Source organism: Enhydra lutris, unplaced genomic scaffold (genome assembly GCF_002288905.1).
Source record: "Enhydra lutris kenyoni isolate GAN:26980312 unplaced genomic scaffold, ASM228890v2 scaffoldscaffold26, whole genome shotgun sequence".
Taxonomy (NCBI): domain Eukaryota; kingdom Metazoa; phylum Chordata; class Mammalia; order Carnivora; family Mustelidae; genus Enhydra; species Enhydra lutris.
In genome coordinates, this window is record NW_019154110.1 from 1,635,958 (window position 1) to 1,649,134 (window position 13,177).

Sequence of the window (13,177 nt, forward strand, 5' to 3'; positions counted from 1 at the left end):
GGGGGGTGGCTCAGTGGGTTAAAGCCTCTGCCTTTGGCTCAGGTCATGATCTCAGAGTCCTGGGATTGAGCCCCACATCGGGCTCTCTGCTCAGCAGGGAGCCTGCTTCCTCCTCTCTCTCTGCCTGCCTCTCTGCCTACTTGTAATCTCTGTCAAATAAATAAATAAAATCTTAAAAAAATAAATAAATTTAAAAAATAAATAACTTTAAAAAGATGGACAGATTACTCAAGTAGTTCTCCCAAGAGGATATATAAATGGCCAATAAGCACATGAAAAGTCATTAGGGAAATGCAAATCAAAACTACAATGAAATAACACCTCACATTCATTAGGATGACTCCTAGGGAAAAAACCCAGAAAATAGCATGTGTTGGTGAGGATGTAGAGAAACTGGAGCCTTTGTGCATTGCTGCTGGGAATGTAAAGTGGTATAGCCACTCTGGAGAACAGTGTAATTCTAGACAGGCACCTGGGTGGCTCAGTGGATTAATTGTCTGCCTTCAGTTCACGTCATGATCCCAGGGTCCTGGACTAAAGTCCCTTGTTGGGCTCCCTGCTCAGTAGGGAGTTTGTTTCTTCCTCTCCCTCTCCCCCAGCTGGTGCTTTCTATCAAATAAGTAAATAAAATCTTTAAAAAAATTAAAACTACGATTACTGTATGATCCAGCAATCCCACTTTTGCATTTGTACCCCAAAGAATTGAAAACAGAACTTGCACAGATATATTTGCACACCAGTGTTTATGACAGTATTTTTCACAATAGTCCAAAAGGGAAAAAATCTAAATGTCCATCCACAGATAAATGGGTAAACAAAATTTGGTATGTACAGAGAATAGAATATTCTACATCCATAAAAGATGAAATTCTGATACATGCTACAATAGGGATGAATCCTGGGAATAGTATGCTAAGTGAAATAAGCCAGGCATAAAAGGGTAAATATTGTATGATTCCACTTCCTGAAGTATCTAGAATAGACAAATTCATAGAGACAGAACATAGAATAGAGGTTATCAGAGGCTAGGGTAAAGGAGGAGTGGGGAGTTATCTTTTGATGAGTACTGAGTTTCAGTTTGCAGTGGTGACGAAGTTCTGGAAATGGATGGTGGTGCTGATTGTACAATATTATGAGTGTGCCCAATGCCACTGAACTATACACTTAAAAATGGCTAAAATGTAAATTTTTTCATGTGTATTTTACCACCATAAAAAGATTAATTGGAAAAATTGTTTTATCTCACTTCCTCGAATTCTTACTATACTATTCCAGAAGAAAATTTGAAATATTAAAAAAAAAAAAACATCCAGTTGCTTTTGAAAACTTTGAATCAATTACTGAGTTAACTTGGTGCCTAAAGAAAAGAAAATGAGTATAGCTAAGTTGTTAATTGCCCTGAAGAACAATTAGACAATATTGAATTTATCATCATTTTGGATTAGGATAAAGAATATCCATTGTTAGGCAAGAAGAGTTTTGCAGTTCACCACAGTCTTTTCATTTGAATTAGGATTTTCGGGGTTAACCTAATTTAAGACAAAAATAAAAAAGAACAGGCCTTATGGTACACCAGATATGCATGGGGTATCGTCCTCATAATGTTTTAGACTGGAATTTATTTAGAGCAGACAAGCATACTTTAAAGATTTTATTTATTTATTTTAAAGAGAGAGCCCCAGTGTGGGGAGGAGCAGAGGGAGAGGGACAAGCAGACTCTGCACCGAGCACAAAGCCGAACACGGGGCTCGATCCCAAGACTCTGAGATCATGACCTGAGCTGAAATCAAGAGTTGGGATGCTTAACCAACTGAGCCACGCAGGCTCCCCAAACACACCTTTTAAATTAAATTAAATTAAATCTTTTTAATTTTCGTTTTTGTGTTGAGATTTTTTCTATATTGTGTTTAAATACTAATAAGGTATTTGATATTAATTCATGCATAGTAACGTTTTGTGAAATTTCAATATATACATACTCAGATGCACCACACTGAATCATAGTTTAAAAGCTATTCCCTACTACTGGTCTTTGTAAGCAAAAATTTGAAATACACTTTTCTAAACATTCTTAAGTTTTGATTTTGATTTCTTTGACCCAAGAGTTGCTTAAGAGAATTTTTAGTTTTCATGTTATGTGTATTTTATTTTATTGCTTTACAGTCAAAGAGAGAACCTAGGGTATTCTATAGTATTTCTCCTTGATGGAAGAAAGGTACAGTCCCCATTGCCAGTGTGTGTGTATATTTGTGTGTGTATTAGATCAAATTTGTTAATTTTACTATAAAATAGAGCATTTGTATACTTATTTTTTTTTAGCTTTTCAGGTTAAAATAATTTCAGAATTACTTGAAAAAATAGTACCAAGGAATTGTGTTAGGGCCACCTGGCAGCTCAGGTGGTTAAGCATCTGACTGTTGATTTTGGCTCAGGTCATGATCCCAGGGTCATGGGATCGGGCTCCCTGCTCACTGGGGAGCCTGCTTCTCCCTCTCCCTTGGCTGCTCCCCCTGCTTGTGCTCTCTCTCTCTCTCTCTCTCTCAAATAAATAAATAAATCTTTAAAAAAAGAAAAAGAATTGCTGTATGATTTCCTTTGTTAAATACAAGTCAACCAAGTAAATTTTAAAAATCAAATTGGCTTTATTAATTGATTCATAAATTGAGCACCATCCTGGGGTGCCTGGGTGGCTCAGTCAGTTAAGCATCTGCCTTCAGGTCGTGATCCCAAGGTCCTGGGATTGAGCCCTATATCGGGCTCCTTGATCAGTGGGGAACCTGCTTCTCCCTTTCCCTCTACGTTTTCCCTCTTCTTATGCCCTCTCTCTCAAATAAATAAATCTTAAAAAAAAAAAAAAAAGAAAAAGTTGAGCGGCATCCCATCTAGCAAGTAGAGGGGAGCTCCAAAGGGCTACAGGAAGGGAAGGTTTTTAAAGGTAGAAAGGGGGTAGAGAAGAAGGAAATTATTAGCAAAGAATCCATTGTTTTAGGCAAGGTCACTCTTCCCCATTCACATTACATGACACAATCTCATGTATCCCAGGGTTTTACAGGTACTCCGATTTCAAGTTCAATGGTTAGGAGCTTCTCTTGAAATAACAAATGTGTGCTCTTTTTTGTTTATTTCTTCATGAAGGCCTGAGGATGAGACGTTTTTAAAAAGTCTCGCTAGCGGTTACCTTGTGGGAAAGGACCCCAACGCTCCCCCTTTCTACAGAGAAGAAGGAAATAAAAAATTTCAGAAGAAGGATTATGTGGGAGCCACAGTACTATACTCTAAGGTAAGGCACCCCCAGCTCAGCAGAAGGGGCTATGTTAACAATTTAGCAATGTGTATTTAAGCTTTTTGCTGAATTGTGTAGCCACTGGTTGCTTTGTTTATAATTTGTGAATTGAATTTGATAAAGAAAGGGCGCCTGGGTGGCTCAGTGGGTTGGGCCGCTGCCTTCGGCTCGGGTCATGGTCTCGGGGTCCTGGGATCGAGTCCCGCGTCGGGCTCTCTGCTCGGCGGGGAGCCTGCTTCCCTTCCTCTCTCTCTGCCTGCCTCTCTGCCTGCTTGTGATCTCTGTCAAATAAATAAATAAAATCTTTAAAAAAAATAAAAAAATAAAAAAATAAAAAAAAAAAGAAAACCGGCAAGGGCACCTTGGTGGCTCATTGGGTTAAAGCCTCTGCCTTCGCCTCAGGTCATGATCTCAGGGTCCTGAGAAGGAGCCCCACATCGGGCTCTCTCTCCTCAGCAGGGAGCCTGCTCCCCCCGCCCCCCCATCTGCTGCTCTGCCTACTTGTGATCTCTCCCTCTTGCTGTCAGATAGATAAATAAAATCTTTAAAAAAGAAAGAAAACCGGCAGAATTCTGCTGTTGGTTATATGCCAGGACAACAGGTAGTTTGTATTGTGTGTCCTGGGTTTCATCCAGAAACTTCTATTCTCAAATTCCCACAGACACCTTGTAGCACTATAGGCTTATTGGACCCCTGGCTCTGCCTTGCCCAGTGTCTGTTAGCTGTCATTGAATTGCATGCCATTTTTATCTGATGACCAAAGAGGCTGTTGGTTTGATAGCCCCAGTTTAGAGAGCACCTCGATTTTTAGCTAGCCACAGTGATAGTTTACAACCAGTATGACTTAGAAGTCTGAAAGGAAAATAAGTTCAATTGCCGCAGCCTATTTGAACTCCATTTGGAAGGTTGTCAACAGATGCAGAGATACCTAGGAGATATTGTGAGTTTGGTTCCAGACTACCTCAGTAAAGCTTGTCAAGTGAATTTTTTGGTTTCCTGGTGCATCTAAGGGTTGTTTACACCATACCGTTGTCCATTAAGTGTGCAATAGCATGATGTCTACAAAAAATGTATACATACCTAGGGCGCGTGGGTGGCTCAGTGGGTTAAAGCCTCTGCCTTCGGCTCAGGTCATGATCCCAGGGTCCTGGGATCGAGCCCCACATCGGGCTCTCTGCTCAGCGGGGAGCCTGCTTCCCTTCCTCTCTCTCTTTGCCTGCCTCTCTGCCTACTTGGGATCTCTATCAGATAAAATCTTAAAAAAAAAAATGTATACATACCTTAATTTAAAAATACTTTATTGCTAAAAACAATACCACCATCTGAGCTTTCAGCAAGTGATTGTCACTCTTCCCAGCTCGCTATAACAAATATAATAATGATGAATGGCTTGAAGTATTGCAGGAATTAACGAAATGTAACACGCAACGTAAGCAAATGCTATTACACGGTGCCGACAGACTTGCTCGATGCAGGAGTGCCACAAACCTTTCATTTGTGGGGGGAAATAATACCATGTCCGAAAAGCACATTAAAATGAGGTATGCCAATATTTAAAATTAAGCATCACTGAGCTAGATTTTTATGAGAAAGAGTGGCTTTTACCGATCTGCTGCCCTTACTGTCCGGCTTCCATGGTAGAAACTGAAACAGGACCCCTGAGAGACTTCTTCTATAACATTTAAGAGATAAATATGGGCCTAAAGCAAGAGTGAACCAATCCCCTGCCCCCCCATCTGTGATCTTGCATATTGAAAGAATGAGTATGAACTTGAATGGTGTACCCCTACTCTGAATCTTTACCAGGGCCAAGTGTTAATATTTGGAGTTAGTTTTCCAGCAACTATCAGACTTAGAACAACAGCCTCTGGGACTGATGAAGGCTCTGCTTTGTAATGTTGTCACATAAAGTATTTACTGGACTCCTGTAAGCATTAGTGAATGCTGAAGAATTAAGGTTCACTAGATGTAATGATACACTAATAAATGGCTTAATAGTTCTTTTTCAGAGCCAATCTCTTCTACTTTATGCTTGCACATCAGAAATGTGATCCCATGGGAAGTTTTTCAAGGAAAACAAGTAAAAAAGTGAAATCAGACAAAAAAATTAAGGCTTAAAAAAATTTAAGGCTTGCTCTGGATATGGAGGGAGATGAGCCTTCCTATTTCATGAAGCTAGAATTTTGGTGGTTATGGCACTTTGCAGTTTTCTACAAAGCTGCTATTTTCTCTCTTTTTAAAAATGATATTTGTTGTTTTTATCTCATTATCAAAGTACTATATTTTGTAATTTACTTGGAAAATAGAAGCATGAGGAGTAAAAAAATCCCATAACCAATGATAGGCACTCTTAACATTTTTGCTTATATCCATCCAGACACTTTTTCCTCTGAAAATATGTTTTTCTTTTACAAAATTGGGATAATGCTGCACTTACTGTTTTGTAATCTGTTTTTTTCCCCTCAACAATTTATTGTGACCATTTTCTCGTGTTATTAAATTTTCTGCTAGCCCATGATTTTTTACAGCTAGCTCAGTGTTCCATTACAGGGAACTGTACTTGATTTAGCGCCTCCTAATGCTGGCAGACTGCTTGGTATTGCACAGCTACAAAGGAACGTCTTTCTATGTAAATATTTTTACACATCTGATGGTTTTCTTAGGATAAATTCTGAGAAGAGCAATTGCTGGGTCAGTTGAATGTATTTCTTTAAGGCCTTTGGTACTTGATGCTGAATTGTTCTCTAGGAAAGAACTAGTTAACAACCTTTCTAGTGAAGTATGGGAACGTTCGTTTCTCTATATCCTTAGCAATACTAGTTATTTTTTTTTAAAGATTTTATTTATTTATTCGACAGAAAGAGAGAGATCACAAGTAGGCAGAGAGGCAGGTAGAAAGAGAGGAGGGAAGCAGGCTCCCTGCTGAGCAGAGAGCCTGCTGCAGGGCTCAATCCCAGGACCCTGAGATCATGACCTGATCCAAAGGCAGAGGCCTAAACCACTGAGCCCCCAGGTGCCCCCCCTTTTTTTTTTAGGATTTTATTTATTTATTCGACAGAGAGAGAGATCACAAGTAGGCAGAGAGGCAGGTAGAAAGAGAGGAGGCAATACTAGTTAATAAGATTTTGGGGTATCTGGGTGGCTCAAATAGTTAAGCATCTGCCTTCGGCTCAGGTCATGATCCCGAGGTCCTGAGATAGAGCCTCGCATTGGGCTCCCTGCTCGGCAGGAAGCCTGCTTCTCCCTCTCCTTCTACAGCTCTCCCTGCTTGCGCTCTTGCTCTCTTTGTCAAATAAATAAGTAAAAACTAAAAAACAAAAAGATTTTATTACTTTATTTTTAAAGATTTTATTTATTTATTTGAGAGAGAGCTAGAGAGAAAGAGCACAAGGAGGGGGAGAGACAGAAGGAGAGGGAGAAGCAAACTTTCAGCTGAGCAAGGAGCTCACAGAGGGGGCTTGATCCCAAGACCTTAGGATCATGACCTGAGCCCAAGGCAGACGCTTAACCATCTGAGCCACCCAGGTGCCCTTCTATTTATTTTTGAATAGGAAATGTATTTACATAGTTCGAATTCAAGAAGTAGAGAGTATATTTATAATGTAGTCTATTTATTCTGTTCCAATCGCCACCTGTTTACCCAACACCAGAAGCTAACCTGGTTAAATGTATCTTTCCAGGGGCACCTGGGTGGCTCAGTTGGTTAAACTGCTCTGACTCTTGATCTCAGCTCAGGTCATGATCTCAGAGTCCTGATTTCAGGGTCTTAGGATGAAGCCCCACCTCAGGCTCCTCACTCAATGCTCAGCAAGGAGTCTGCTGCATTCTCTCCCTTTGTACCTCCCCCAGCTCACATGTGCTCTCTCTCTCTCTCAAGGAAATAAATAAATCTTTTTTTTTTTTAATGTATCTTTCCAGAGATACTTTGGCATATAAAAATGAATACAAATACTCTTATTCCTGTGCACACACACTTTTTATATAAATAACATTGTTATTGAAACACTGTGTTATATAAACATTCAGCCCCATGCTTTTTTCACTTAATAGTATCTTGAAGATCATTCTACATCAGTACATGAAGAGTGTCCTTATTCTTTTCTTGATAGCTACATGATTTTCCATAATATGGATGTATAGTTTATTTAACCAGTGTCTTGTAGATCTGTACATAATTGATCTAAGTTGTTTCCTATCTTTTGCTATTCCAAACAACCTAGTGTTGAGAAACTTTGCATATGTTATTTTGTACATATCTTTAGGATAAAGGCTTCTATCTGTAGGATAAATTCAAGAAGAATTGCTGGTGTAATGGAGATATAAATGATACGGATGGATGTGAAAGATACATACATATTGCTAACTTGCCCTTCCTAATCTTGAAACCAACTTATACTCCCACTGGCAACATAACAGAATGCCCATTTTCCCACTCCTTTGACAACTCAGTGCACTATCAATTTTATTTATCTCTGCCAGTCTGATAGGTAAAAAATAGGGATTTTTCTCAATTTATCAGATGAAAACTTTTTTATTGTGGTAAAATACACACTACACACAATGTTCCATTTTAACCATTTTTAAGTATATATAATGCAGTGGCATTAATAAGCACATTCACAGTGTTGTGCAGCCATCATCATTATACATTTCCAGAACATTCTCACCAACTCAAACAAGCAATCACTCTCCATACCTCCCTTCCCCCTCACCTCAGGCAACCTCTGTTCTACTTTCTGTCTCTATGATACTGCCAATTCCAGGCACCTCATGCAAGTGAAATCATACAATACTGGTTCTTGTGTTTCTGGCTTATTTCCCTTAGCATAATCATTTCAAAATCCAGTAGAGTTTTAATTTGCATTTTGCTGATTAGGAATGAAGTTGAGGATTTTTTCATATGTTTACGAGCCATTTATATTTCCCATTAGAACTCTCTGTTCCTATTATTTGCATATTTTCCTATTGAATTATTGGTCATCATCTTACGGATCTGTAGGAACTAATTATAAAGTAAAGAAATGAGCCCTTTGCCTGTGATAGGAGTTGCAGATATTTTTTCCAGTTCCATGTTTGCCTTTTGAGATTGCTTTTATTGGTTTTTGCTGTAAAGAAATGTTTTATATAGTCAAATTTATTAACCTCTTATAAAACTTCTGGGTTTTGTATCATAGTTAGAAAGGGATTCCTCACTTCAATATCGCTTTAGGTTATTCCCATAGTTTCTAATAGTGCTCCGCGAGTTTCATTTTTTACATTAAGATTTTGATCCATTTAGAATTTATCCTAATGAAAGGTTTATCATAGAGAGCCAGCTTTGTCTTCAGTGGCTACCTTGTGGTCACAATAATTTTACTGAGTAATCTCTATCTTTTCTTCAGTGGTTTGAGATGCTGCCTTTATGATAATTATTAATCCTTGCCAGTTTGGTGGTAGAAAAAAAATGAAACATTGTGTGCTTTCGTTTTCATATATTTTGTGATCCACAAATGAATTAACTGTTTTCTAAGAAATAAGTATCATTAGTGTTTCTTCTTCTGTGAATTTCTATTTGTGCCACTCACCCTTTGTTATGTGCAGGATTGTGCTTGCAATATTTTCCTCCATTTTCATTTACCTTCAGTATTGTTTGTGGCTGAAGCTCTGTCTGATGCTGCTGTCTTCAAAGTGCTTTGAATATTTATTTCCTCATTTGATCTTCACGGCTTAGCTCTAAGGTAGTTAAAAATGAAGCCAAAGCACAAAGAGATCCACTAACTTTACCAATTTCCTATCATCTTTCATAGTATAGCCCTTATTATCTGAAAAAAAAAGTTTATTTTTTTTTTTGAAGATTTTATTTATTTGTTTGTCAGAGAGAGAGAGTGTGTGTGCAAACACAAACAGGGAAGCAGCAGAGGGAGAGGAGAAGCAGACTCCCCACTGAGCAGGACACGGGGCTTGATCCCAGGACCCTGGGATCATGACCTGACTTGAAGACAGACACTTAACTGACTAAACCACCCAGGTATCCCCCCAAGAAACACTTTAAAGATGCTAGTTTTTGGTGTGCCTGGCTGGCTCAGTAGGTGGAGCATATGACTCTTGATCTTGGGGTTATGAGTTCTGGCTCCACGTTGGGTATAGAAATTATTTTTAAAAATGCTAGTTTCCTTTGATGTCTTTAACTGGTTCATTGTTTTGCAGGGAATATCCCATGCGAGGCCTCACACTGCGGACATTTCACTGTGTTATGCCAATCGCTCTGCAGCCCTCTTCTACATGGATGAGTATGAAGTGAGTATCGGGGTGCCTGGTGTGATTGGAAACGATTGGTAGGAGGTTCACTAGAAGACTAGGCCTTCAGCTCTGCTCCTACCTTAGAGCACTAAAACTGGCCCCTGCTGTGAACTGGTCAAGTTGGAAGAAAATTGGTATCCTCCCAAATTTGTTCTGATGCATTTTTTCTTTCTCCTGATTCGTTTTACCTATCACAGGTGATCATGTGGGGTGGTATTGGTTGACAGGAGTCCTGGCACATGGCACGGGGCCAGGGACTATATATATCCAGTGGGTCAGCAGTTCTCAGTGTCAAGATGAGCTGTGAGATGTGTTGCTAATAATACTTCAGGTTCCAAGGGTTTGCAAACTATTTACTTATTTGTTTCTTAATAAGTGAAGCATGTTCAGGGTTATCCCTGAGGTAATATGGTTCACCCTCCATACACATTTTGAATGGGCAACTAGAAGTTACGCCGCAATGCCTGTGTATGCCTCTGAGGGAGTGGGCTTGATAGGAGTGGCTTTTTTCTCATTCCCCAATTGGCGGCTAAAGCCAAGCTCTCAAATGTCATTTCGGTAACATCCATTTTGGAATGCCCCAGAAATTTTTAAAATATGCCCTGGAGTTAAGAACTAGTTGAATAATCACAAGTTGACACTTACTGCCCTTTGAACTGAAAGAGACAAGCAAGTGGGGCGCCTGGGTGGCTCAGTCAGTTGAGTGTGTCTTGACTCTTGATTTCAGCTCAGGTCATGATCTCAGGATCCTAAGATCGAGCTCCACATCAGGCTCCGTGCTGGGGCGTCGAGCCTGCTTAAGATTCTCTCTCTCCCTCTCCCTTTGCCCCTCTCTGCCACTCTTGCCATCTCTCTCTCTGTCTCTCTCTCCAAAATGAAATAAAATAAAAGAGGCGAGCAAGAATTTAACTCTAGGCCCTAAGCAGGAAAGTCCTAGGCAATTGAGGACAATAATTGGAAGAACTTGTGAACTATGTAACCCTTTATAACCTCTCTACATTGGTTATTTTTATTTCCCTTCTTGTAGCAGCAGTTACCATATATTGAACACATGCGCTCTTTTCAGCACTTTAGGTATATTACCTTATTTCATCCTTAAAACAACCCTGTGAGGTATCTGTGTTTTTCAGATGAGAACACTAAGATATTGAGAAATTAAGTTGCTTGCACAAGGTCATATAGCTAGTAAGAAACAATCAGGAGTGGATTGCAGATCTGTCTGGCTTCTAAGCCTACTCCTTTAATCACTACAGTTCTTCTGTCTGTAAGACTTTCTTTCGCTCTCAAAACAGGAATATTTAATAAGACAAATTCAATATCCTTGGCAAGTATGACTTAATTTCTTAAAAGATCACACAGCAGAATATGATCTAAAGAAATAAGCAAGCATGTAGTTAGAGTCGCTCCATTTTTAATCATCTTTAACTTTCCTGTAGATTTTTGTTAAGATTTTCAGTAGACATTGAAGAGTCAGGTCCAAGGGGTTCATGGGGGATTTCCTTTCTATTTTCAGATGTGTCTTAAAGATATCACGAGGGCACAGATGCATGGGTATCCAGAAAGTTTGCAACCCAAGGTGACATTGCGAAAGGTCGAGTGTCTGGTGACCCTGGGGAGACTACAGGAGGCAGGCCAGACCATCAGGGATCTTGAAAGTAACTTTGCTGCCAAACCAACCGTAGCAGCTGCCCAGTTTCAAATTCTGCAGCGAAACCTGTGTCGTCTGAAAATGAAAGTACAAGAAAGGGAGAGGCTCACAGCAACCTTCCCAACAACTCTAACAAAAATCTTTGAGGATATGGACCTAAGGGAGGTGAATGAACAGATTCCTTGTGCCTCGTCCTCTGTCAGCCTGTGCATGGACCCTTTACGAGGCCGCTATCTGATTGCCACAGAAGATATTCTCCCTGGAGAGCTCTTGGTGAAGGAGGATGCTTTCGTGAGTGTCCTTAACCCGGGAGAAAGGCCCCCACTACATCAAGGCCTAGCAAGCAAGTGGGATACCAGAATCACCAATGGGGACCTCTACTGTCACCGATGTTTGACGCACACTCTGGCCATGGTTCCCTGTGATGGTTGCAGCTATGCCAAGTACTGCAGCCACGAATGTATGCAGCAGGCCTGGGGTCTCTACCATAACAGAGAGTGTCCTCTCGGGGGGCTGCTGCTCACACTGGGTATCTTCTGCCACGTCGCGCTAAGGGCGACTCTTTTAGCTAGATTCGAGGGTGCCAGCAAAGTCATAAGGAAGCTTAGCGGTGAGATTAGTAACAAGGACATGTGCTCACCTGACAGCGAGACTCCAGTACACACACTCCGTTCTGACCTGGGAGGGGAGAGTGAGGAGAATGGCAACATAGTTCAGACCCCAGTTCCAGGCTGTGATGTCAACGGCAAATACGAAAATAACTACAATGCTGTCTTCCACCTCTTGCCCCATACTGAGCACCATAGCCCAGAATACAAATTCCTCTGTGCCCTCAGTGTGTCGGCGCTCTGCAGGCAGCTGGAAGCAGCCAGCTCCTCGAAGCCAGACGCCGCAGCGCCTCCTATCTTGTGTTCCGAGTTGAGTACCTGGGGAGTGGCCATGTTGAAGCACATGTTACAGCTACAGTGCAATGCTCAGGCCATAACTACCATTCAGCAGACAGGTAAGAGGGGAGCTTTGTTTGCCTTACTCTGTTGTTCTTGATGTTGCTCACGTCTGGGAGGAAAGAACTGTGAACGAAAACAGTAGTGGTGGTCTAATGGGAAAACACGGCTAACTGTCCTGTGTTGCCATGATTGCCCCATTGAGAAGCTGTGTGACCCGAACTCTTTGAGCCCACTCTGCCTCGGTTGTCTCGTCTCAGCAACAGGTAGTTTAATCCCACCTAACTTTACTGAGTTGTGATGATGAGGTGTTTGTTTACAAATACACTTGAAAATTAAAAACCCTGTTACGGAGGGATTTTTATTGTGACGGAGAACTAAAATCATAAGACTGCAGAAAGAAGAGAGGTCCATGGGGCGCCTGAGTGGCTCAGTACGTTAACCATCTGTTCAGCTCAGGTCATGATCCCAGGGTCCTGGGACTGAGCCCTACATAGGGCTCTCTGCTCAGCGGACAGTCTGCTTCTCTCACTCTCTCTCTCAAATAAATGAATAAATAAAATTTTTTTTAATCTTAAAAAAAGAAGTGTCTGCCGTTGAGTTAAGGTATCAAAATCTTATTCATGTGACTCAGCTACTCTGTCTCTTCTCTTTCCAGCTGACAGATTTCTTCTGTCCTTCTGTTTTAAATTTCCAAGAGAGTAATCTGGCCAAGCATAGCTTTTCACACAGTATTGAACGGTTGGCCAGCCTGTTTGGGCTGTCCTTTGGCCAGGGGCCAACAATCTAGGGCCCGTCTCTAGACACAGACCAGCCTAGACCTGCTTGCCTAAACCAGGTCCTACAGACAAGGCTATTTAAGCTAGATGGAGAGGTTGAATGTGGCCAGCATCATGAGTGACACTGTACCAACAACAGATACTATAGAAAAGAAACAGTGTTTCTGGTACTTCTATTGTGGGATCTCCATTTTAGCAGATAATGTCTTTCAGTTCAATTAGGTCATTATACCTTTCTCAAATT

General features: G+C 40.7%; 1 protein-coding gene across 2 annotated transcripts in view; it reads left to right on the forward strand.

Moving 5' to 3' along the window:
* Positions 1 to 13,177, forward strand: part of LOC111151675 (SET and MYND domain containing 4) — a 50,051-nt gene that overhangs the window by 15,918 nt on the left and 20,956 nt on the right. For both annotated transcript variants that reach the window (XM_022509809.1, XM_022509810.1), the window contains exons 3-5: positions 3,136 to 3,280; positions 9,470 to 9,559; positions 11,076 to 12,213. In XM_022509809.1, coding sequence (XP_022365517.1) covers positions 3,136 to 3,280; positions 9,470 to 9,559; positions 11,076 to 12,213 — 1,373 coding nt within the window. The remainder of the gene's footprint in view (positions 1 to 3,135; positions 3,281 to 9,469; positions 9,560 to 11,075; positions 12,214 to 13,177) is intronic.